Source organism: Schistocerca americana, chromosome 5 (genome assembly GCF_021461395.2).
Source record: "Schistocerca americana isolate TAMUIC-IGC-003095 chromosome 5, iqSchAmer2.1, whole genome shotgun sequence".
Lineage (NCBI taxonomy): Eukaryota > Metazoa > Arthropoda > Insecta > Orthoptera > Acrididae > Schistocerca > Schistocerca americana.
Genome location: NC_060123.1, coordinates 659,907,444 through 659,932,639, shown reverse-complemented (window position 1 = coordinate 659,932,639; position 25,196 = coordinate 659,907,444). Strand labels below are relative to the sequence as shown.

The window sequence follows — 25,196 nt, the reverse complement described above, 5'->3', positions numbered from 1 at the left end:
TACTGGGAAAGGATTCTAGAAAATGACACAAGAAGTCCTTATATTTTTGTTGCAACTTGTTTTTACGACCAGTGTTGCTGAATGAAATAGTCTCTAAGGACCATTGTCTCCGGTGTTGAAATCATAAGCACGTAAGAGACGAAATGAGCCACGAACCACAGACAGCTGTCTCTCTTTGCAGTCGGATAGAATTCCCAGACTGGTCGTAATCTGTACTCCTGTCATATTACTGACGTTGACACGCGGGTAGCCAGTCTTTTACGGATCGACGACCACATGTTGAGTGACTAACACGAAACGGTGTTCTAGGGTCTCTTTTGGAGCGAGCTTAATGCAATATGGGTCCAGTGCTACTCCGGTTCGAAACAGTTTCTCACGCGTTCCCACTACGTCATCGACAGATACCACCGCAACCTGACATTGATGGGCAGAGAAGTTTAATGTTTATTAAGCCACGCACGCACCCAGCTCTTTCTGGGATGAACCATTTGTCTTGAATGTGTGGGAGGTAATTCGAAGAATCTCCTGTATAATGTAGCCGTGGTTAGTTGACGCAAAAGGGAAGATTGTGTCTCTGAGGTGAACTGTACGCAACGCGGAAAATCTAAATTTGGAAACCTCATCAATGCGATGTCACTGCTTTAAGAAAAATCATGACATTTACCGGTATGGTGCATAATGAATGAGAGAAGTGTTGGTGGTGGGCATACAACGATGGTTATTCAGGAAGTAAGGTCCGATCGGCCGCAAAGGAAACCGCTGTAAAAATCAAAAATGTTTTATTTGCAACAGTTAGCTACACCTTCCAGGTTCTTCTCTACACATTTGCCGCTCCACTTAGACATTTGTCGTAGCGTTGTGTCGACTTTCCAATACCCTCGTCACAGAGGGTAGCCATCTGCACTTTCCGCCAATTCTCTACGCTAGTCTACAACTCATTGTTTGTGCCAAAATGTTTCTTCATAGCCAGCGGTTCAGGTAAGCAAAGATGAAACTCAGGGGGAGTCAATTACTGGCTGTGTTGACGATCAAACACTTCCTGTCTAAAACGCTGCAGGAACATCTTCATTGCCGCTGCAGAGTGCGGTCGAGAATTGGAAGAAGGAAACGCATGACAGTTATGTTACGTGGGCTGCGTTACAGGCGAAATCATTCACCAGACCCTCATAATTGTTGGGAGACCCTATTTTCTAGGCGTCTTTACGTTCTCAATGTGCGCTCGGAACTAAAAAGAGTGATGTAACGCGATCTCTAAGAGACGTTGCCCAATACATCTGTGCGAAGCTTCATCGGTTTTCATTTCGCGCCCGATTGGACCTTACTTTCTGAAAAGCTCTCGTAGTAATTTTTCCGACGAAATAGGGTGGCTTTTGTTCAAGGCTGGACTCACATTGGGCCTACAGAAATGCATCACGATTTCGTACAAGTTCCCGACAGACGTATGTTACTTCTTTTTTTGCGAGTGTCTCGTTGCTGTTAGTGGTGGAGTAGACCTTGAATATCGCAACAAACAAGTTGATTTCAATCTCGCTCCGAGATGCGCACCTGAAAGTATGGGTTCATATTTCTTTCTAACAATTACGGAAGTAGCAACTTGCGTATGAGCTTCAAATGTACTTACAGACGTACTGATCAGCTTTGTCTTTTTGTTTCAGACGTTTTGCGTGGTCTCCAAGAGGTTCCGCAAGAACTACATCCACCGCTTCACGGCGACGAACTCGTTCTTCATCTTCTCGCCGTGGAACTCGTTCCGGCGCACGTGTATATTTCTCTCCACGAACCAGTACTTCGACTACGTGGTGATGGCCACCATCTTGCTCAACTGTGTCTTCCTTGCCATGACCGAGACCGTAGAGGAGGCCGAGTAAGTGAACGCCCTTGATTACTTCTCTTGCATGACAAAACAGGTTTCGTATCAATTATGGCTTTTTTACTGCCATATCAAAAGCTGGGTTTCTTTTCTAGTGCCTACAAAAATGTCAAAAGCAACTGGACAGTCACAATATATTTCTGTTACATACATTTACAAACAGTAGGTACGTGAGGTCAACATTCTCGTGAAAACTAATACCAGTTTTTACTAATTCTCATTACAGCACACTATTCAACAAACCCCACTAAGGGTGATCTCTGGAATGTGGGAAGAAGTCAAAGATGTACATTACATTTAATGTAAGTGCAATACGATGGAATGACTTAACACTACGAAAGACTTTTGTATACTGTGCTAACGCTACATACAAAATAACGTAACACATAATATTAACAGTTTCTGTGAAGATGCTCTTCAGTGCAGTAGGAGGAATTTTCCAACACAAGGTCGTTCGATTCAGTCCTAAACTCCACCACATTACCCACATGACAACTGATATGCTGTGGCAGGCCCTTGAAGTCTATGTATAGGCTGTTTTTGATCTTATTGCTATAACCACACTTTTCACTATTTCTTTGAAAAAAGAAAACTGTTGTGAATGATAAAAGATATTTTTTAATATATACTGTTAAGCAGCTGTCAAAACGCCAAATTTTTTTAAGAAATCACCCCAGGATGTTCTGAAATTAACATAAGACATAATTCTTATAACACATTTACGTATTCTGAAAATAATGTTACTGTATGTTCAGTTTCTTCAAAAAATTATTTCATAGCTCATTAGTGAAGGAAAATATGCAGGCAAAACAAGTCTCTTCAGTTTTAAATCACAAACTAATCTACTGCAAACATAGCTGATCTAATAGACTTCATTAATTCTAGGCAGTAGGTTTTCCATCTATCAGCAATCTAAAAAAACTCTTCGTACCTCTATTTCATTGTTCACATATTAAAAAGACATATAAACTTAATGACTATACACTTTGTTATCATGGATATAGAGAAACTGAACATTATGCCATTGAAGTTAAACCTAGGTAACATGTAAAAATTTGAATGAACATCAAATTACTTTTTACAGAGTCTAAAATATTTACAAAAACGTTTAGAACTTTGATTGTTGAAATAACTTAGTACTAACCTGAGTGAGAAGTGATAAGCAATTTTGAGATACTCATTTAGTGTGTCTACTCTCTGGTTTTGTATCTTACACATCTCGTTTAAACATGCGATATATCCGCTTCAGGTGCACTGTAATCAAAATTCGGTGAGCAATCAAGTTACATTCGAGCTGTCGTTCATTATTCAGGGATTGTTACCTGTTTAGGAAACTAGATGAGTTCATCAGATTACCATGGCCCCCAACTTGTAATACTGTCAACCTGATGGAAGAAGATTTTACACACGCCGTTCTCTTCTAAACGAGAAACCTCCTTAGAAAAAGTTGGACTTGAAAGAAGTGGGTCACCTGTGTGATGCTTGTACTTTTAAAGTGATATCCTTATAGCCTAAGAGAAAATAAGCAACAATGTTTTCAAACATCAGAAAACTTTAAAGATCCATGCCAAGACGTAACAAAGGAATCCAGAAAGGACAAAAATATGTGTATAGTGGAGCAATCGGAAATAAACTTCAAATTTCTGCTAACAATAAAACCATAACGTGGTCTGAATAAGCGTCATTGAAGTGGTAAGAGTTAACGGGTGGAGCAGTATTATATACTTCCAAAGAATTAGGAACGGAATGACTGACACAGAGGAATGTTTAATGAAACGCTAGTAGCATGTGAAGTACCGTGGAAAAATGTGTTCATTTTGTTGTTATATCTGTTTATAAATTTTAACATGAGTAGTGACCACGACTAAAACGTTCATTTTATTAAATTTAGACAACTGTACTATATTGTAATTTGTAAATGGTCAGCATATAGTCATAGTCACAAAACAAATCAAGTATGCCTTGCCTGCAAATTGATGATGTCCATGTCATTTCTATAGAAATCGTGCTAATGACCTATCGAACATTTAACTGAAAAATAAACTGTCTGTCGTTGGAATATTGATGAAAGTAGGATTGACATTTTTATAAAACGAAATACTGACAGCAGCTGCTGTTATTAATCGTAGGTGTTTATTTTACTCAACTCAGAGTGTAGTGAATCCTAAGTTACTTCTTTTATTATTCGACGCAAAGCCTGTACGACTCAAGAGAGATAGATTTGAAGTTTCATTGTAGGTCAAGCACCTGAGGTGAAACACAGGAAATTCAGGAAAATCTAAATGTGGATTGGTACTTAGTAAAATTCCAATGCATTAGAGATATCATAAAGTTTCTGAGCTGCGGCGTAATGAATTAAATGAGCACTGGTCGTAAATTATCGACGCAATAGCGTGTTTTTTCTCTCCAGCTGGACTTAAACTAGTCTTGCAGAAAGGCATAAAAAGGGCATCGCTAAATCGAACACACCCGTTTCAGGTTGTTTCCGGCGAACGACTTGTGGCGTCATGCTAACTCATCTTTTCTGTGCATAATTTGTGGGTGTGTCGACGCTGCTAGCAGTTCAGTAGAATTTGAAAATCGCTGCACAGGAGTTTTAGATAAATCACGCTCAGAGCTGAGCGACTGAAACTAATCGTCCATACTTGTTTCTAATTGCCAATGAGGGATGCGACCGGGACATGATCATCGAATTTACGTCCAATCAAAGTAATCAGCCTGTGATGTTTGCTGCCTGATTAAAAACTTCAAAATTCTTTAACGTGCATCGTTAAGAATTTTTATCAACGTAGAAAAAGCTGTGAATTACAATTCGCTGGCCATTGACTTGAGTGCAGCAACCATATATAGTTATCACAAATTATCAAACTTCACCGATATCTCGCCACAACAGGAAACAAATACGCAGAATTCTTTCTACTCAACAGTTGCCATCAGGCTGAAGACAGGACAGTGGACAGGTGGTGGGCAAAATACGGAACTCCAAAAGCACAACACGTTGCTATGTCTAATATAGAGTAGGAAAGCCACAGGCATTCAAAACAGCTTCTAGTCGTCACGGAATGGATAAATACAGCTGCCATAAGGTTTTCAAGGGAATCTTACACTGTTCATCTGCAAAGTAACGACAAGTTCAGCTAGCGATATTGGAGGAGATAGGGATCACGCTCCCTTCTCTCCAAAGTCGACCACAAAGGCTCAAAAATATGAGATCTGTTGATTTTGGTGGCCAGGGGAGATGCGACAATTTATCCTCGTGCTCACAGAACCTGTTCTGGGCGAAGCGAACTGTGGGAATATGGCCCTGTCGTCTAAAAACACAATACCACCACTGGGTTACAAATATTGTACCATGGGATGGACCTGTGAGCCAAAATGGTCACATAGTCACTGGCAGTAATGATACGTTGCAGAGTATCCTTGGGCTCATGGAACACCACGATATGTCTGACCAAATCATCACCGAACGTCAGCCATGTTTCACTCTCGACAGCAAGCAGTCTCCGTCGGGAACGGCGTACACCAGACATAAACTCAGCTAGAAGTTGGAAACAGTGTGTGACGGAAGACTCATCCAATCAAATAACTTTCTTCCGCTGCTCCACAGTGAAGGGGGCATCCCTCTTTGAACGCATAAAAATAGGTGAATTTCGTGTTTTTTGAAGGAGAACATAAAGTAATGGTAAATCTGATGACACAGTTTCATTCGTTACACTTTTGTCTTTAAGAAATCGTTTTGGACGTTTCCCGTAACCGCTGCACCAGGTGGAAGGACCCCTTGCAACTGGAACATTGATCATCAGCGGGAATTCCTGAATCCCTCCTAATGGACATGTAACTAAATAATTTTCTGTGTGTCATTTCCACTATATTTTCTATCAGCATGCATAAGATAACTAAAACATAGTAAGCTGTAACAAAATAGTGACGTGTTGAAACAAATGTCATTTTCTTCGCCCAAAAAATCGAGACAAAAGCGTGCACCGAAAGAAGACTTTTGAAGATATCGCAAAACGGGTATGAACGCTGATACAGAATTCAATTTAGCATGTCGGCATTAGATTCCGATAAAAATCGTATACACCGTTCTCAAGCGAATTTTCACGCCAATTTCAAAAAATATAGTTTCGATAAAAAGGCGTTTAAAGTTTTGGGTTAGTGTGGTGTGCGTACTGTAAGACCTTCGGTACACACACCACCAGATTATTTGACTTGTCGCTTTAATGACGTAGGCGAGTGTCAGCAATATGTCTCGTGGTCTTATCGTGGTGTTTTTATCTCCTGCCGTTATGTCAGACGATAGAAATGCCACTTGCACGCGTAGAGTAGCAGATTGACGGTGACCAACTTTAAACAGAACTTGATTAATTTTCACACACATTTATTAAAATAATAAAAGGCATAGACATTACGTAACTTGATTCTGGATGCTGTTTACAATTGACAATCTGAAGTTCCTTTGGTCTTGGTACATTAATCTTATTCTCACATGTCTCTGATACTTGACAAAGTGTCTATTCATTTATCTTCATGGCTATGTACAGGAATATGGTAATCTTATTAGGCGCAGACTGAAACTTGACTATAGACTGGTACAGACAAATGCAGACTGGTACAGACTGGTGCATACAAATGCAGACTGACCAATTGGAGGTTTGTACACTCGTTATAATACCTCGCGCGTTCAGGTATCACTGCGCGAGTGTGATCCGCGAGGATAAAAGGTTCTACGTTAGCAGCAATCTCATTGGCTGCGTTACATATTAATACGCGGATCGGCGGAAGCAGAATTTGGTCCGTGTCTAAGGCAGCGCCATCTCGTAGTGCGGAGACGGACGAGCGCTGCGCCTGCGCTGTTGTGCTTAGCGGGGCACGCTCTTGTGGGAAAGTTGTGTATGTGCTGACTACGTGGTACTATGTACACAACAGTTACATTTCCTGTAGTTAAGTTACCTCTATTCAGCCATCCCTTTTCCACTCACCAATCCTTCCATATCGAAAAGTAGGTCCTCCTCCATCTCCTTATTGGCCACGGTGAACCTACGGGCCCCTTTGACAGATTCTGTCATCCACTGCTCTGCTCGCTCGGTACGCTTTTCGTCTGCTTCTGTTCAGAAGTTGTAATATGCTGATCCGATTTCAACTTCTGGCACTTCCATAATTTCCATAATGCCTGTTAGGCCGTCATTACCGTCATGCTACCACACTGACCGCGATGACGACTATTTTTTCCCACTGTGAATTGTTTTTGGGGACACTCTTTAACAAATCACTGTGTAACTCGATAAAGGTTTTTTTGTCATTTTCAGAGAGGACTACCCCCTCAAGGCTTCGGCACTACATTAGCCTTTCACGTGGATTTGCATCAGTGATGTGTGATTTTGGAATTCGAGTTCGCCCTGCAATTCCCAGCATATGGAGCTCCCTTCGTGTTATTTTGTGTTGATAGGGTTCGCGACTACGACCTTCAGCTCAGCAGTGATTTTTGCAGCTGTAGTCCTCCAGTTTTTCGTCGCAATCATCTTGAATGACCATCTGTCAAGATCACTCAACATGCGTTATCATCCGCATTGTGACTTAGAGGATGCTTCCCGCTTTTCCTGTATGCCTTCGATACATTGCCTCTTGAAACACCAAACACTTAGGCTACCTTTGTTACGGAAGCGTCCATCATACGAGCACCTACAATTTTCCAACGTTCGAATTCACTTATCTCCGACACAGTGCACTCAGAACACTGCCCTGGCCACGAATGACGCTTGCTATGTATTGAGGACATTTCACAGGTTCCGTTCGGAATCAAATACAGGGTGTTTCAAAAAGGACTTTAGAACTTTGAAAATTCATATAAATTAATTCATAGTACTCACAGAGGTATTTGGAGGGAAATACATTAAGTTTTGTCTCGCGTAGTTCGCTAGTGCCGAACCGCACCGTAAGGAGCGCTAGCTTCAGTTGCGTTAAAGATGGGCGTCTTCACTGGACCCGAGCGCGCTAGCTGTGTGTTTTGGTTTGAAGAATCGAAGTCGATGGCAACAGTTCAGCGTCATTCCAGTACCAGCTACATTAAAGATCCTCCTAGTAGGCCTACAATTTATGAACGGCATAAATGTTTTGTGGAAACAGGGTGCTCTGTAAGACGTGGGAAGTCATAAGATCGTCCAAGCATATCTGGCGACGTCGTTGAGCGAGTGAGACAACGTTTTGTCAACAGCTCCACGAAATCTACCAGGCGTGCATCTCGCGGACTGCAAATCCCGCATACGACTGTTTGGCGTGTGTTGAGAAACCGTTTGCATTTGAAACCATGCAGACTGACAGTCCTGCAAACAATAAAAGACACTGATAAAATTGCTCGCAAGAACTTCCGTGCAGATATGTTAAATCGCTAACATGAGTATGAACATTTCTTGGACAACATCACCTTTTCTGACGAGTCTACGTTTCACTCAAGTGGGAAGGATAACACACGTAAGTGTAGGATTTCGGGCAGTGAAAATGCACATCAAACATTGCAACATCTTCGTGCTAGGCCTAAATTGAACTTTTTTGTGCATTGAGCAAGAACAAAGTGGACGGCCCCTTTTGTTTTGCGTGAGAGAACCATCAGCGGGATATGTACCTCGATTTATTACAACAATTTTTGATACCACAGATCGATGAGATGACAAAGAACCAAATGTTTACTTCATGCATGACGGTGCATCCCCCCCCCCCCCTCCCCCGGCCCTCCTCCTACCTGGCTGACATCCGGGATTTCCTCAGTGACCGCTTTCCAGGTCAATGGATTGTCCGTGATGCGCCAATTGCATAGTCCCCACGTTCCCCAGACCTGTAACCACTCGTTTTTTTTATGAGGATTCATCAAGTATATTATGTTTGTACCTCATGTGCCTGCTTCTCTACCTGAACTTAGAGCACGAATTTACGCCGCCACTGAGCAGGCTACACCTGCAATGCTACAGCGAGTTTGGGAAGAAATTAACTTCCGATGCGTCGAGTGCGGGATGACCAACGGAAGCCACATACAATATCTTTAGTTTAAAGTAAACAAATTTGATGTGTTTCCCTACAAAATAACACTAAACCTCCGCACTACATCTTCTTTCAATAAATTTATATGAATTTTTACAGTTGTGAAGTCCTTTTTGAAAGACCCTGTCAACAGAGCCACCTGCAAAATTAAGGTTGCATCTGAGTTTATGTTCAAGCGTAGATTTGTTGCGCTGTTTCCGTATTTTTGTCCAAGAGCTGTAACAATCCGCGTGTCTTCTTAATAGCGTGATCTCGCAAAAGTACTTTCCTGGTGGGTTCCGTGTGCTTCAGATCTATATACACCACTTAATCTATCTAAGAAACAAAACTGCACCATTGTCGGTGAAGAATCTTCAAATCGTCAGACACGAGTCAATTCTTCGCACGAAGAGATTATTAATAAAAATCGTCAACATAGTTTTCACTCGCGCTACAGTTTTAAAAGCACCTAACTCTGACACAACTTAGAACTGACTTGCACCAATCCCAAGCTCTTACATACATTCTAGGAGTACAGAATTGATTGGAAGCATGGAACGTTAAATATCTCAATTTAATTTCCAAGTGGCTCTTTGCAATGTTCTCTAAAATTTTAATAATGGGAAAAAAGGGACCCGGAATTATAATAGGAACTGGAACACTCTAGTTTCCACAGAAACAATAGGTTTAATCCCACTTTAATAGAACCCCTTCAAGTTGCTTCTTCGGCCAACACGTCATCCAGCTGACTGTTAACTACTTCCGAATATTGTAATAACACGAGCCTGGACTGCAGTCCGCACGGCAATAGAATACCCCTGACTGTTAAAGTTGACTTGGCACGGTTTGCCTAGCTAATTGCAGCCACGTCTCGCCAATGATTTTCTAATGGTGCTCTGCTCGTCTTCTGCCGACAGATATATATTCCTCGCGATCTACACGGCGGAGATGATCATCAAGTCCATAGCGAAGGGCTTCATCCTGAACAAATACACGTACCTGAGGAACCCGTGGAACTGGCTCGACTTCGTGGTCATCACGTCGGGCTACGCCACCATCGGCATGGAGGTGGGCAACCTGGCCGGCCTGCGGACCTTCCGCGTGCTGCGGGCGCTCAAGACCGTCTCCATCATGCCAGGTAACTCCGTAACTGTAGGCGAGCGTCTCAACCTCTCAGGAAACTGTAGTTCGCGTGGTTCCAGCTTAACTATCACGCCAGACAACTGAGGCAAGCACGAGGTAGCTCCCAAGTTAACTATAACGTACGATGGTGCAGAGCTATCCATCATGTCACTTAACTATGGCACATTAGGAAGCTTGACTGTGACGCGTAAATACGAGGGCTGTCCAGAAAGTAAGTTACGATTGATCGCGAAATGAAAATCACAGTGAAAATCAGAAATGTTTCATTTATAACAGTTAGCTACACCTTTCAGCTACTTCTCTATGTAGTCGCCGTTCTGACTCAGACATTCGTCGTAGCGTTGTACCAACTTTCCAATACCCTCATCATAGAAGGCAGCCGCCAGTGCTTTCCGCCAATTCTCTACGCTGGGCTAAAGCTCGTTGTCTGTGCCAAAATGTTGTCTTCATAGCCAGCGGTTCGTCTGAGCGGAGATGAAATTCAGTGGGAGACAATTACGGGCTGTATTGTGGGTAACCAAACATTTCCAATTGAAACGATGCAGGAACATCTTCATTGCCCCTGAAGAATGAGACTGAGAATTGTCTTGAAGAAGAGACCGCACGACAGTTATGTAATGTTGGTTGCATAGCTTCAGGGGAAAATTCTCACCAGGCCCTCGTACTTGGGAGACACTATTTTCTATAACATCTTTACGCGCTCACTAAGAGCTCAGGAATGAAAAGAGCGACATAATTCTACCTAGAGTCATACTAGAGACACTGCCCAACACATCTTTGAAGAGCTTTATTGGATTTTCATAGTCGTTTCCATTTCGCGACCGATTGTAACTTACTTTCTGGACAGCCCTCGTACTTATACGATGCGAGTTGCTCAGGATATTCACCAGTAATTTTGTAATCGGTTACTATCGGGTTCTTTTCATTGTTCTTGAATTAATCCATACTTAAAGAGAACTGCTCTTCATTAAACTAACTGGAAATTTTGAGCCAGTTCTTTTTTCGTTACGATCGTTCAACGACCATATTTTCCTGAAGACAACAACGTCGTCAGCGAACACTCATATTGTATTCTTGAACCAATCTGATAAATCGTTTATGTACACTGCCGGAATAAAATGAGACACCCTCAAGGACTATGTTCAGTGGCACCTGGGTATAGTATATACATGCTGAGGGGTTGTAATGTTAGGTGCTCAGTTGGATGTGAACAGTATTTGCAACATTTATTCTTGGGTACAACCATGCTCCACCGACGAGTACGTACTCCTATTGGACAGCGTCAACCTTCTGAACGGGGTCAGATTGTGGGCGTGCAAGGAGATGAATGGACGTATCGGCGGATTGCTGCACATCTTGGACACAACGTATCGGTGGTGGGCCACTGCTTGCAGCAGTGGTCTGTAGAACATTCCCACATCTGTGGACCAGCTTCTGGCCGTCCGCGTAGTACAGGCGCACATCTGGATCGATACATTATGCGAGCAGTGGTGGCAGGCCGATCATCATCCAGAGACGAAATCTGGGCACACGTAGCTCCTGCTGTGTCACGAGGGACCATTGGGAACAGTCTCCTTGCAGTAGGATTTAGATCACATGTTTCTGTAACCAGACTACCACATACATCAGGATTCTACCAAGAATAGCTGCTGTGGTGTCATGAAGGAGAGACTTGAGAGTGGAATGCCGCTCTGTTGTCGTCAGCGATGAGCGTAGGTTAAGTCTGTACGCGAGCTGTGGATGTACGCGTGTATTGCGTGGACCTGTGAGCCGCCTATTCCAGAGTGCATTCGCCCACCACATACAGGCCCCGTCCTAGGCTTCCTGGTGTAGATGGCCATCAGTTACAACTCGCTGTCACATTTGGTATTTCTACAGGGCAAAGTAACCAGTGACCGCTACGTTGCTTAGGCTGTTATCCCCGTGCTACTGCCACTTCTTCGACTGCTCGTCCACATAGGCTTCTGAGACGCGATGTGCTCTTGTTGGTCGAAAACAACTGTCCAGGCCAGCGTGATCAACAGACCACTTGGCAACTGAGACATGATGAAGCAGCGTGCAGACCCTACAAGAACCATTGCCGAATTCCAAAAAAAGGCGCGAGATGCTTGGGATAATCTATCGCAGGATGCCATTCGGCACCTTTACGACCATTTGCATATGAGAATACGGGGTGTTCAAAAAGTCTCTCCGCAGTGCCGTATGATTATTAGCCGCGCGTGCCGTATGATTGTTCGCCTGCCTGGGCTACTTCCCTTCAAGTGGACTCTCCCAACATTCCACTGTTTCGTTTATCTCAGCCAGCGTCAGTAGTATCATCTGTGTGTGTCGTTACGTGTTGACGTGAACGTTTCAATTTAGTTCCTTTGTCCGTTTGTTTCATTTTTGTCACTGTTAAAATGCTGACCATTGAAGAACGTGTGATTTTGTCGAACAAGTGTTCAAAGCTGGCGGTAAATACACAGTTTCAGTTCGTCAAACTTTTAATTCAGTTTTCCCGGAGACAACACTCCCACATCGCGATACTGTGCAAGATTTGATTAACAAATTTCGAAGTACGGCTTCCGTGACAGATGCACCGAGAAGTGGTCGTCCCAGCGTTTTGTCTCAGGATAAGCTACTCGATATTTCCGATAAAATGTCCATAAGTCCAAACAAGTCAGTAAGAAAACTCGCCCAGGAAGTTGATGTTATGTCGGAACGGCCCACGCAGCTGTAAGGAAAAAAATTAGAACTTTTTCCATACAAAGTGACAGTCTTGCAAGAACTGAAAAATACTGATCATGGCAAGAGACTGCATTATTGTCAATGGTTCAAAAATTTCTTTCAACAAAAAGGATGGGATATTCTTAATGAAACGTTTTTCATTTATCCGGGTACATAAACTTGCAAAATTCTCGTATGTGGAGTACTGCAAATCCATTGTGTATTCAAGAAGAATCACTTCATTCTGTGGAAATAGGAGTTTGGACTGCAATTTCTAGACGTAGGATTGTGGGTCCTATATTCCTCAACGAAACAATAAACGCACAACGATACTGCAGTGATATTCTGTACCCATTCATTGGAGAACTTGTTTTAAGTGAAATACTGAACGGTTATTTTCAACAAGATGGTGCAACCGCGCATACACTCGAGTTTCAGTTTCACTGCTTGCTCATGTTTTTGGTGATTGCATAATTACACAGTGACTATGGCATCCACGATCAGCCTGACCTAACACCACCTGACTTTTCTTCTGGGGTGCAGCGAAAGCAACTGTCTATAAAAACCGCCCAAAATCCATCGATGAATTGAAAACTGCAATATCCACTTTCACTGCTTCTGTTACAGAAGAAATGTTACAGCTTGTGTTTGGAAACATTATTAGACGAAATGAATTGTGCATTCAACAACAGGGGGGACACTTTCAACATTTAATGTGAAATTTGTAAGTAAAAATGAATATTCAATAAATTAGTAAGTTGCATTTCACTGAGTTTCATTTCAGTATATTCACTGCGGCATAAGGCACGCGCGGCTAACAATCATAGGGCACTGCGCAGGGACTTTTGAATACCCCGTACATGTCTGAGATGCTTAGGGGGTGGGGCTACACTGCGTAGTGATGCGACTGTTTGGACATCCTTTTGCTTGGACACATGTTTCCTTTTGTATGGAATTATTATCCTAAAACTCCTACAATGATAGCTAACAGTGACATTACTTGTCAATGAAATGACCTAGACCTTGAGGATGCTGCATTTGTTTTTTCGACAGTGTATACTGAAAAAACATTCCACTATAGATCCTTGTTAGGGCATACCTCATGTTACTTTCATTTCTGTAGACTATTCTCCGTCCATTATAAAGTACCTCGTGTATGATGAATCATCTCTGCTGCATGCATAACCTATGCAAGCAGGTTTTCGTCGAGTTGCAAAGAGGTTACGTAAACGACACTCCTCTTGTTACCTTACGACAAGAGAGCAAACCACAATTTATGGTCAAGAATGATGAATTGTGTTTCGGTCGGGTCATATATCACCACCTCCCGCCCTCCAATCAGAGAGAACTGATTTTACCTGCAAGAAGTGCTGGTCGAGTTGATGTAAACTCTAACGTTGACCATCCGTGGAGGAGCGTGGTTGCAATACCATAGCAAGTCAGTACATTTTGCATTTCCCATCCGAGACCATTTCGTCACAGTATTCAGAGAAGGATGGACCGCCCTGGAGATCATGTTTGGCCGCACAGGACACCGGATTTCACTAATTTATATAGACCTATCCTTATGGGGCTACATGAGGAGCCTTGTTTATGATCTGCCCCTGTAAGATCGGAGGAAGGTCTGGATAAATGAGTTATGGCTTCGGCAGAAATGTGTCATCATGTCCCATGTGGTTTATACTTAGTTTTCCAGAACTTAATTAGAATTACATGAAACGAACTTGGTGGTCGAAGTATCGCACTCCTTTTCAGCTAAGCTACGTAAGGAACCTCAATATCAGCTCAAGAGTTAACACAGTAAGTCGAATTTGTTTCCGTTGTAAGACTGGAACGGAGCGTTTCCGATGTGACACTTTGCCTACAAACTACTTCCTATAACCTCCAAAAGTTTGTAGTAGAGATTATTAACTCGTGTCTTCTTTGTGGCACTATCTTCTGAAATACAAAATTGTTTACATATCACTCTAATTAAAAGAGTGATGGAAACCTTGAGACAACAGGTTTAAAAAGAAACTTAACAATAATTTTCGTAAGATGAACAATTTTATACATATATGTTCTCAGAAATTTGAGAGGAGTGGCTCTGAATAAACTCAAATATCTAAGTTGAGTAAAATCGGAAGGAAATACTAGAGTTCGTCCGCAGTTTGGAATCTTCGTCTTAAGTTTATTTGCTCTGTCAGAAATTTTACCCTGCGGACGACAAAGAAGTTATTGGAGAGTATACATGCACTGGCTGACAAATTAATGTGAGGCACCCAGAATACATGGTCGAATGTTAATGTAACATCGTGCACGAACATACTATCGGCGGGTACATAAAGGATTAGAGTCGCAATTCTCTGCGACAGGTAGAACGGTCACCAGAACACATTAATGTTTGTTTTTCGTGTTCAGTGTTGTTAGCAGATATGGTAAAGTATGTAAGGGCGTGAACAGCGTCACTGTGAAGAACGCAAAGATGCCGCGTAACGTGTGAGACAGTATTATCAGCACATCACAGTGTCTGAAAGGGGCCTCATTGTGCGTCTCCGTTTGAATGGCTGTTCGAATCATGCAATATCCAGGTATGTGGGGCATTCGGATATGGTAGTGATCCAATGGGAACGTGAGCGTAAGCATACTGGTCAAGGTTCCAGTCGATCACATATGGCCACTACAGAGGAGGTTCGCCGCATTTTCCACCAAGTACATTGTAACCCCTTCACATTTGCGCCTGCCACCGGGGAACTAGTAATTCTGTGGTCACAGAGTAGCAATAATCAGACGAGGGTATTACTTCCCCATGCGTAGGCTACCGTTAACACTACAACGCAAACGCCCGAGTTTGGAGTGATGCCGTGTCCAGGAAGAATGGGCTGCTGACGAATGGGGTCGCATTGTGTTCTACGATAAATAGCGGTTCCGCACTACCGCGGACGACCATCGTCTACGAATATGGCTGCGACCAGTGGAAAGTTTAAATGCTTCCAATATTTTGAAGAGGAACAGCGAAGCTACTCCTCGAGTCATGGTGTGGGGAGTCATCGAGTATGACATCAGGTCGCAGACGATAGTGACTAAGTGACCGCAAAACGGAATGTCAGGCATCCTGCACCTGCATGTATTGGCTCTCATGCGACAGTGTGGTGGTGCCAATGCTCCTTCACACATGGCATGTAAGTATATGAAGTGGCTGGGTGATGTTGAGGTATTCTAGGAGTCAGTAAGATGCCAAACTACACTCCTGGAAATGGAAAAAAGAACACATTGACACCGGTGTGTCAGACCCACCATACTTGCTCCGGACACTGCGAGAGGGTTGTACAAGCAATGATCACACGCACGGCACAGCGGACACACCAGGAACCGCGGTGTTGGCCGTCGAATGGCGCTAGCTGCGCAGCATTTGTGCACCACCACCGTCAGTGTCGGCCAGTTTGCCGTGGCATACGGAGCTCCATCGCAGTCTTTAACACTGGTAGCATGCCGCGACAGCGTGGACGTGAACCGTATGTGCAGTTGACGGACTTTGAGCGAGGGCGTGTAGTGGGCCGGGTGGACGTACCGCCGAATTGCTCAACACGTGGGGCGTGAGGTCTCCACAGTACATCGATGTTGTCGCCAGTGGTCGGCGGAAGGTGCACGTGCCCGTCGACCTGGGACCGGACCGCAGCGACGCACGGATGCACGCCAAGACCGTAGGATCCTACGCAGTGCCGTAGGGGACTGCACCGCCACTTCCCAGCAAATTAGGGACACTGTTGCTCCTGGGGTATCGGCGAGGACCATTCGCAACCGTCTCCATGAAGCTGGGCTACGGTCCAGCACACCGTTAGGCCGTCTTCCGCTCACGCCCCAACATCGTGCAGCCCGCCTCCAGTGGTGTCCCGACAGGCGTGAATGGAGGGACGAATGGAGACGTGTCGTCTTCAGCGATGAGAGTCGCTTCTGCCTTGGTGCCAATGATGGTCGTATGCGTGTTTGGCACCGTGCAGGTGAGCGCCACAATCAGGACTGCATACGACCGAGGCACACAGGGCCAACACCCGGCATCGTGGTGTGGGGAGCGACCTCCTACACTGGCCGTACACCACTGGTGATCGTCGAGGGAACACTGGATAGTGCACGGTACATCCAAACCGTCATCGAACCCATCGTTCTACCATTTCTAGACCGGCAAGGGAACTTGCTGTTCCAACAGGACAATGCACGTCCGCATGTATCCCGTGCCACCCAACGTGCTCTAGAAGGTGTAAGTCAACTACCCTGGCCAGCAAGATCTCCGGATCTGTCCCCCATTGAGTATGTTTGGGACTGGATGAAGCGTCGTCTCACGCGGTCTGCACGTCCAGCACGAACGCTGGTCCAACTGAGGCGCCAGGTGGAAATGGCATGGCAAGCCGTTCCACAGGACTACATCCAGCATCTCTACGATCGTCTCCATGGGAGAATAGCAGCCTGCATTGCTGCGAAAGGTGGATATACACTGTACTAGTGCCGACGTTGTGCATGCTCTGTTGCCTGTGTCTATGTGCCTGTGGTTCTGTCAGTGTGATCATGTGATGTATCTGACCCCAGGAGTGTGTCAATAAAGTTTCCCCTTCCTGGGACAATGAATTCACAGTGTTCTTATTTCAATTTCCAGGAGTGTATGTTGTCGATGTAACGTGTGTGGGAGCATACACCCAGGCTAGGCAAAGTGCAACATAAATGCGCTCATACTGCCTAGTTCTCTGTAAATTTGATAGGATTTTGTAATCACCGCAATGATATGATATACACTCTCAACCCGTGAAGTTTCATTATGTTGTTTCATCCCCTTCTGGCTCCTTTATTTTTTTGTCAGGCCGTGTGTCCCAGAAATGTTGCTACACATTTCGAGGGGTTGTCTTGAGGAACAAATCTGGGATAGGAACGCGTGACTAGAAACGTCATCCAACGACGCTACAGAGAGTCGAAGTTACAGGCGTCGGCACCTGCCACTAGGCAACCCCTTCAGCAGCAAATGTGACTTCGTATGCTGTCGGACTGCAGGCAGAAGGTCTCGCGTGTTGCTTGTTATTCAGCGATAGGGGCTGAGTGCCACGATCGTCAGAGGAGGAGATGAAGCCGCTTGCTGCATAGGCAGGCCTTTTCCCTGAGAATATGATGCTCTTTTGCCTTGGTGAGTGATGGCTTCTGACTAGGGTCTCCATCTGAAGTTTGTTTTTCTCTTTTATAACGAAAAACTATGCAGATTTTAGAGGGTTCCGGGAAGAAAATAAACTGCGGTTTGAACATGTCCGAAACCGTCATCCAACGAATTCAGAGAGCATCGCATTATTAGGAGACAAGGCCCGCCTACGTAGCAGCCAGCTCCGTCTTCTGCAGTGGCAATCGTAGCAATCTGTGGCGATCACTGAATAACAAACAGCATTGCGAGCCATTCCGCCTACGGTCAGACAGCGTACGAAGCCACGTTTGCTGCTGAAGGAGTGGCCCATTGGCAGTGCGCCGACGCCTGTACCTTCGACGCTCTGTAGCGTCGTTGGATGACGTTTCCGGTCACGGGTTCCTGTTCTGGATTTGTTCCTGAAGACACCCTCTACAACCCCTCGAAATTTGTCGCAACATTTCTGGGACGCTCTGTGAGTAATGTTCACCTATTTCGATACCCATCTTCCTTTTGTTTTTGTGTGCAGCTGCCACTAACCGTCGCAAACTTCAGAGCACATTCATGACACACAGACTGGTTGTCCAGGCGACAAGCCACAGCACAGTATGGAAACCAAAAGCTGTCGCCATACATCGTGTGCAGTTACAGCCTTAGTGGAACAGAAAACAAAATAATGTTAGTGAACACACGTCTAGTTTATCGTTGGGTGAACATATTATTATTTAAGTGACTCCTAATCCCGTTAACATTTCTAACCAGTTCTAGGTTATGAACATCATTTTGCTGTTAATGTCAGGCCAGCCGCTCCTATTTGAAATCCTCTTCAACACGACACCTGCAGTCACGTTTGTATCCGTTCTCGTGCACAGTAATGTGCGGCTGGTCCCGGCGGAGGTTCGAGTCCTCCCTCGGGCATGGGTGTGTGTGTCTGTGTGTTTGTCCTTAGGATAATTTAGGTTCAGTAGTGTGTAAGCTTAGGGACTGATGACCTTAGCAGGTAAGTCCCATAAGATTTCACACACATTTGAACATCTCGTGCACAGTGCTGGCCAGAAACACGAAAAAAATTTACAAGATATATATCAAATATTTTTTGTCTTTTCAGTGAATTAATCTCTGACTTAAATCCAAGCCTTTATCACAGATGTACAAAGTGAAAAGTGATTCATTATTTTCTTTTTCTGCTTGTCAGTTAAAATTAAATGTGTTAGCCCAGAAAAATCATATCTAGATAACTGGAAACTGCCACGATCTCAACTATATTTCCTAGAATGTATATAGTTTATCGATCTGTACCAAACAGGTAATACTGACAAAATTCGTTAATAAGATTTAAACGCGTTAAATTCAAGTAACAACGTATGTTTCAAAATTTAAAAAAATAATTAGGATCAGGTTTCTTACTTTCGACACATTTCTTCACTGCATTGATTTTTTAAAAAATAAGATATAAATGATGAAAATATCGGTTTCAACACTTTTTCTACGAGCTATAATTGCCAGCAGGTTAAAAAACACTTTCTAGTATAGTTCTTTTTTATCTTTTCTAAACAATGAGATTACACACCATTTATACCTCTTCCATTGTAGCTGGACACTTCTGGGCCAGATTTAACATAAGATATAAGCAAACTGCAACATTTACATTCCTAAGTCACTATCTTGTAAAACAGAGTGAATTACAGTCTTTTAGATTATTAGCAGAATGAAATAATATTTCTCATATATCTTTTTCTTCAACGTACCAAGCGAAACAACCACGATAGAGTGAGTATTTTACATTATTAAATTTACATTTTACAATGAAAGTAGATAGCTATTGTTTTATCACTCACAATTCTGGTCTTCGCCGATACGTGCCCCATACGTAATAATTAATGGCAGTACTATTGAACCATGTAATTTCTATTTGTTCGGTGCTGTATACCGCGCAAACAGTCTGCCATTTGCTAGTTCACAATGTCATTCGTCTCCATATCACAGTGAACTCGCCGTTAGCGCCACCATGGTCCCTTACTTCAGAATTCCCTCCACCGGATGCAGCTCATGTAGCGTTCATGGAAATACATCGTGAAATTATTAGATTCAAGTCTCCACAGTGATCACAAATGAATAAAGTCAATAAACATGTATTTATAAGACAACGCTTGTTTTATTTAAAACTTTGTGTGCGACCACAGCCAGTTAGCACAGGCGTATCGGCTGCAACGTCCGGGAAGCTATGGAAACGACGAATTGTGTTGCTCAGCCCGTTTGTAAGAGTTTCTTGAACATAATTTTAAATGAGTGAATGACAATGTACGATTCAAATTATTTTAAGGCTTTTGAGTAAATTTTGAAAATCATCTCGTAACCTTGTGTTTCATGCACAGATTTGAGAGTAATGCTAGACTGACTTCATATTTTTGTAAAACTTTGAATAATTTATCCTTTGGTCCATTGTCTTAGGTAAGTTTCAGGTCCACAAAAGCTAGATGTGTTGTTTCATTCTAACCGGAAGAGGACAGAAAGCCGAATTCATTCTACTGAACAAGCAAGCGATGTCCGAGCTGGCATTTCATATGTCGATAATAATAATAAATCTTAGGGGAAGATTGAGTAGTATCGTATACATATCGTAAGTTCAAAGAAGGGTAGCTTATTTTGCATTATCGTGAAATAAAAGAAGAAAATAAAGGAAATGATACATGAATTGAAGTGAAAATCATTAAAACAAAGGCGTTTCTCGATGCGACGGGATCTTTTCATGAAATTTCAATCACCAGTTTTCTCCTCCGATTGCGAAAACATTCTGTTGGCACCCACCTACATAGGAAGAAATGATCATCAAGATAAAATAAGAGAAAAATTCAAACGGTCGTTTTTCCCGCGCGCCGTTGGTGAGTGGAATGTTTAAGAGACAGCTTGAAAGTGGTTCGTCGAACCCTCTGCCAGGCACTTTATTGTGAGTAGTAACGTAATCACGTAGTTGTAGATAAGCTTTTTCGAAATTGTAATTTATCCTAAAGGTTGTATAGGAACGTTCTTCACATTAAACAATTCTATGATACGTTACTTAATAGCCGCGCGGAGTGGCCGCGCAGTTTGCGGCGCCATGTCACGGATTGCGCGGCCCCTCCCGACGGAGATTCGAGTCCTCCCTCGGGCATGGGTGTGTGTCTTGTTCTTAGCATAAGTTAATTAAAGTAGTGTGTAAGTATAGGGACCGATGACCTCAGCAGTTTGGTCCCTTAGGAATTCACACATAGTTGAATATTTTGTTATTTAATACAAGAATACCATAAAATAGACTTTCTTTGTTTCTAAAATTTTTATCCATCCTTTGCAGATGGTCGTTTAAATTGTTGAAAGGTTTAACCGGAGCTGTAGCGTATAAAAATTTCCATTTTGTTACAACAAGTTTTAATTGTGTCATAAAACATTTAATTTAAGTGCGTGCAGGCTTCCATGTCGGGAGAAACTCGACCCAAATTAACAAAAATTCATAATAAAATTATTAAATTGTGAACAGAATAAGCTCAAACCATAATATCATTCTAATCTTTAACGAAACTTCATGCATGTAGTAAAGACTGTTCATCTCTTTATGTGCACAATTCCCATGGGTCGAGCCTTCAAGAGTCTAACTGCTGCATTCTTCAAAAAAATGGCTCTGAGCACTATAGTACACAACATCTATGGTCATCAGTCCCTAGAACTTAGAACTACTTAAACCTAACTAACCTAAGGACATCACACAACACCCAGTCATCACGAGGCAGAGAAAATCCCTGAACCCGCCGGGAATCGAACCCGGGAACCCTGCTGCATTCTTCTAAGATTTGATTGGTCGTACAATATTGTATCCTGTTCATCACTGAATGCTCTTAGAAAAAACTTATTATGTCCTAAAACATGTTTCGTGGCCAGCTCTTTGTTATCCCGTAAAAGTTCAAATCTGTCATTTAATGCACTTCTTGGAAGTAATATTTCGCATTTGTTTCGCTGATTATCATTTTAAAAAGTTAAATTTTCTATTCCTTCCTTTATGTTTTTTATCTCATTTTCGTCTTAGCTTCTCCATTTTTGCCTCTTAAATAAAGAACATAAAGATTTAAATTTTTATTTTGTGTGTTTTTTCCGCTACAACCTGTACATACAGGTGGCGGTATAACATCCCCATTGCTACTGAGGGGATATACACTGTCACAGCCTACAATATAGAGAATAATATCCGCTGTAGCCAAAGGTACAATAAAAAGTAAATTTACATACTTACAATCAAAACGCAGCACTGCACTGTTAAGTTCGCCCACAGAAAAACTCACCAGGAACAGATTAGCCTGTTATCAGTCTGAAATGCACTCTAGTTTCGATTCAAAATCGAATGAGTGGTCTCGTTCTTCCACAGTTCACATGGCAGTGGCACAATAGCTGCTGCCACTAGTGGCAGAGTATACATAGCAACAGCTCTTGCCGACACAATCCGCTGTCAGCTATTATCCGAGTTTCCCCTATCTGGAAAGTGGAGTAATGATTGAATGAAATATTGTAATCGCATAGATTCATCTCTGACGTTGGCAACATCATGTAAAATAACTATTTAAATAAATAACTTATTACTATAACACTCTTTTAAAGTGGACTAAAAAGTATAAAGTAGTTTCTCCTAGCACCATACCGATTCCTAACAACATACAGATAGTCCAAAACATTGTGCTTGTTTGTTTTTAATAGTTATGACAATACTCGTAAAATTTCAAACGAAAACATGAGGCGTATGCAATATACGACTGATGCGTGAATAATTCCCCTCAGTCAGTAACAATTTTACTACATTGCAAATGATATGAACTGTTGCGTGATAATTTTCAATGACAGCTGCTCTCTGCACTCCTTACTATCATCAACAGGATGTGCCCCACGTTTTTCATTTTAAATTTACAAATATTCTCATAAAAAGACACCGTCCGAACAGTACTTGAAGGCCCAACGGTACCGACCGGTATAAAGTAACTCTGATGAGCACTTACACTGAGTATCTCTATCTCTCTCTCTCTCTCTCTCTCTATATATATATATATATATATATATATATATATATATATATATATATATATATATATACTCCTGGAAATGGAAAAAAGAACACATTGACACCGGTGTGTCAGACCCACCATACTTGCTCCGGACACTGCGAGAGGGCTGTACAAGCAATGATCACACGCACGGCACAGCGGACACACCAGGAACCGCGGTGTTGGCCGTCGAATGGCGCTAGCTGCGCAGCATTTGTGCACCGCCGCCGTCAGTGTCAGCCAGTTTGCCGTGGCATAAGGAGCTCCATCGCAGTCTTCAACACTGGTAGCATGCCGCGACAGCGTGGACGTGAACCGTATGTGCAGTTGACGGACTTTGAGCGAGGGCGTATAGTGGGCATGCGGGAGGCCGGGTGGACGTACCGCCGAATTGCTCAACACGTGGGGCGTGAGGTCTCCACAGTACATCGATGTTGTCGCCAGTGGTCGGCGGAAGGTGCACGTGCCCGTCGACCTGGGACCGGACCGCAGCGACGCACGGATGCACGCCAAGACCGTAGGATCCTACGCAGTGCCGTAGGGGACCGCACCGCCACTTCCCAGCAAATTAGGGACACTGTTGCTCCTGGGGTATCGGCGAGGACCATTCGCAACCGTCTCCATGAAGCTGGGCTACGGTCCCGCACACCGTTAGGCCGTCTTCCGCTCACGCCCCAACATCGTGCAGCCCGCCTCCAGTGATGTCGCGACAGGCGTGAATGGAGGGACGAATGGAGACGTGTCGTCTTCAGCGATGAGAGTCGCTTCTGCCTTGGTGCCAATGATGGTCGTATGCGTGTTTGGCGCCGTGCAGGTGAGCGCCACAATCAGGACTGCATACGACCGAGGCACACAGGGCCAACACCCGGCATCATGGTGTGGGGAGCGATCTCCTACACTGGCCGTACACCACTGGTGATCGTCGAGGGGACACTGAATAGTGCACGGTACATCCAAACCGTCATCGAACCCATCGTTCTACCATTCCTAGACCGGCAAGGGAACTTGCTGTTCCAACAGGACAATGCACGTCCGCATGTATCCCGTGCCACCCAACGTGCTCTAGAAGGTGTAAGTCAACTACCCTGGCCAGCAAGATCTCCGGATCTGTCCCCCATTGAGCATGTTTGGGACTGGATGAAGCGTCGTCTCACGCGGTCTGCACGTCCAGCACGAACACTGGTCCAACTGAGGCGCCAGGTGGAAATGGCATGGCAAGCCGTTCCACAGGACTACATCCAGCATCTCTACGATCGTCTCCACGGGAGAATAGCAGCCTGCATTCTGCGAAAGGTGGATATACACTGTACTAGTGCCGACATTGTGCATGCTCTGTTGCCTGTGTCTATGTGCCTGTGGTTCTGTCAGTGTGATCATGTGATGTATCTGACCCCAGGAATGTGTCAATAAAGTTTCCTCTTCCTGGGACAATGAATTCACGGTGTTCTTATTTCAATTTCCAGGAATATATATATATATATATATATATATATATATATATATATATATATATATATATATATATATATATACGTTTCCCACACCACCTTGTGACTGTCTTTATATGTATGAGCGACTGTGTGTGCTCTTTTGAGTTGAACACCTACACCGTTGGCTTGATACAGGGCGATGTGTCAAACCTCTTTCACACTACACGCCTTCGTTGTTGTAGCGATCTGCTCCAGCTGCTGCAGACGTTGTATTGAAGCTGAAAGTATTAATCAAAGTTGCGGAGAAATATTCGTCTGGGCTCTGTTGCACAGCAATCAGATTTGTTTTCAGTTCTTAGAAATGTCCAATGTTAGTGGATTTAAATGATCCGTGAAATAACTCCTTTTCCGAAGAAAGCATCAAACTATTTAATTAGAACTGAACGCTCCCGTCGGAAATGTTCTCGAGCTGGTATTCATTAATAGATCTTAATTGAAGTATACATCAGTTGTGCAACCAACACGTACCTTCTTGAAATGAACAATATTTTATTGACTTTTGTATCAATGAAATTTTTCTCGTAACATGAATTATCTGTTCACTGGCTTATATACAGATATATAATACAATTTCCTTCAAAATCTCGCAATGGCGTCGATTTCTAGTTCACAAGAATGAAAACTCTTAATGAATTACTTCTTAACGAGAACAACGACTTCCTACACTGAGAATAATTGCCTGAGCGCTAACCGCCTCAGAGTAATAAAGAATATCTTTCTCTCTCTCTCTCTCTCTCTCCACCACCGTCACGTCAAGAGACGTACATCATACCGGC

General features: G+C 43.3%; 1 protein-coding gene across 1 annotated transcript in view; it reads left to right on the top strand.

Annotated features, from left to right (window-relative positions):
• The first annotated feature begins 1,650 nt into the window (after positions 1 to 1,650).
• The window catches only part of LOC124616619 (sodium channel protein 60E-like), a 287,365-nt gene continuing 263,819 nt past the window's right edge, over positions 1,651 to 25,196 (top strand). Inside the window, exons 1-2 of the mRNA XM_047144943.1 lie at positions 1,651 to 1,864; positions 9,802 to 10,022. Coding sequence (XP_047000899.1) covers positions 1,803 to 1,864; positions 9,802 to 10,022 — 283 coding nt within the window. The 5' untranslated portion in view covers positions 1,651 to 1,802. The remainder of the gene's footprint in view (positions 1,865 to 9,801; positions 10,023 to 25,196) is intronic.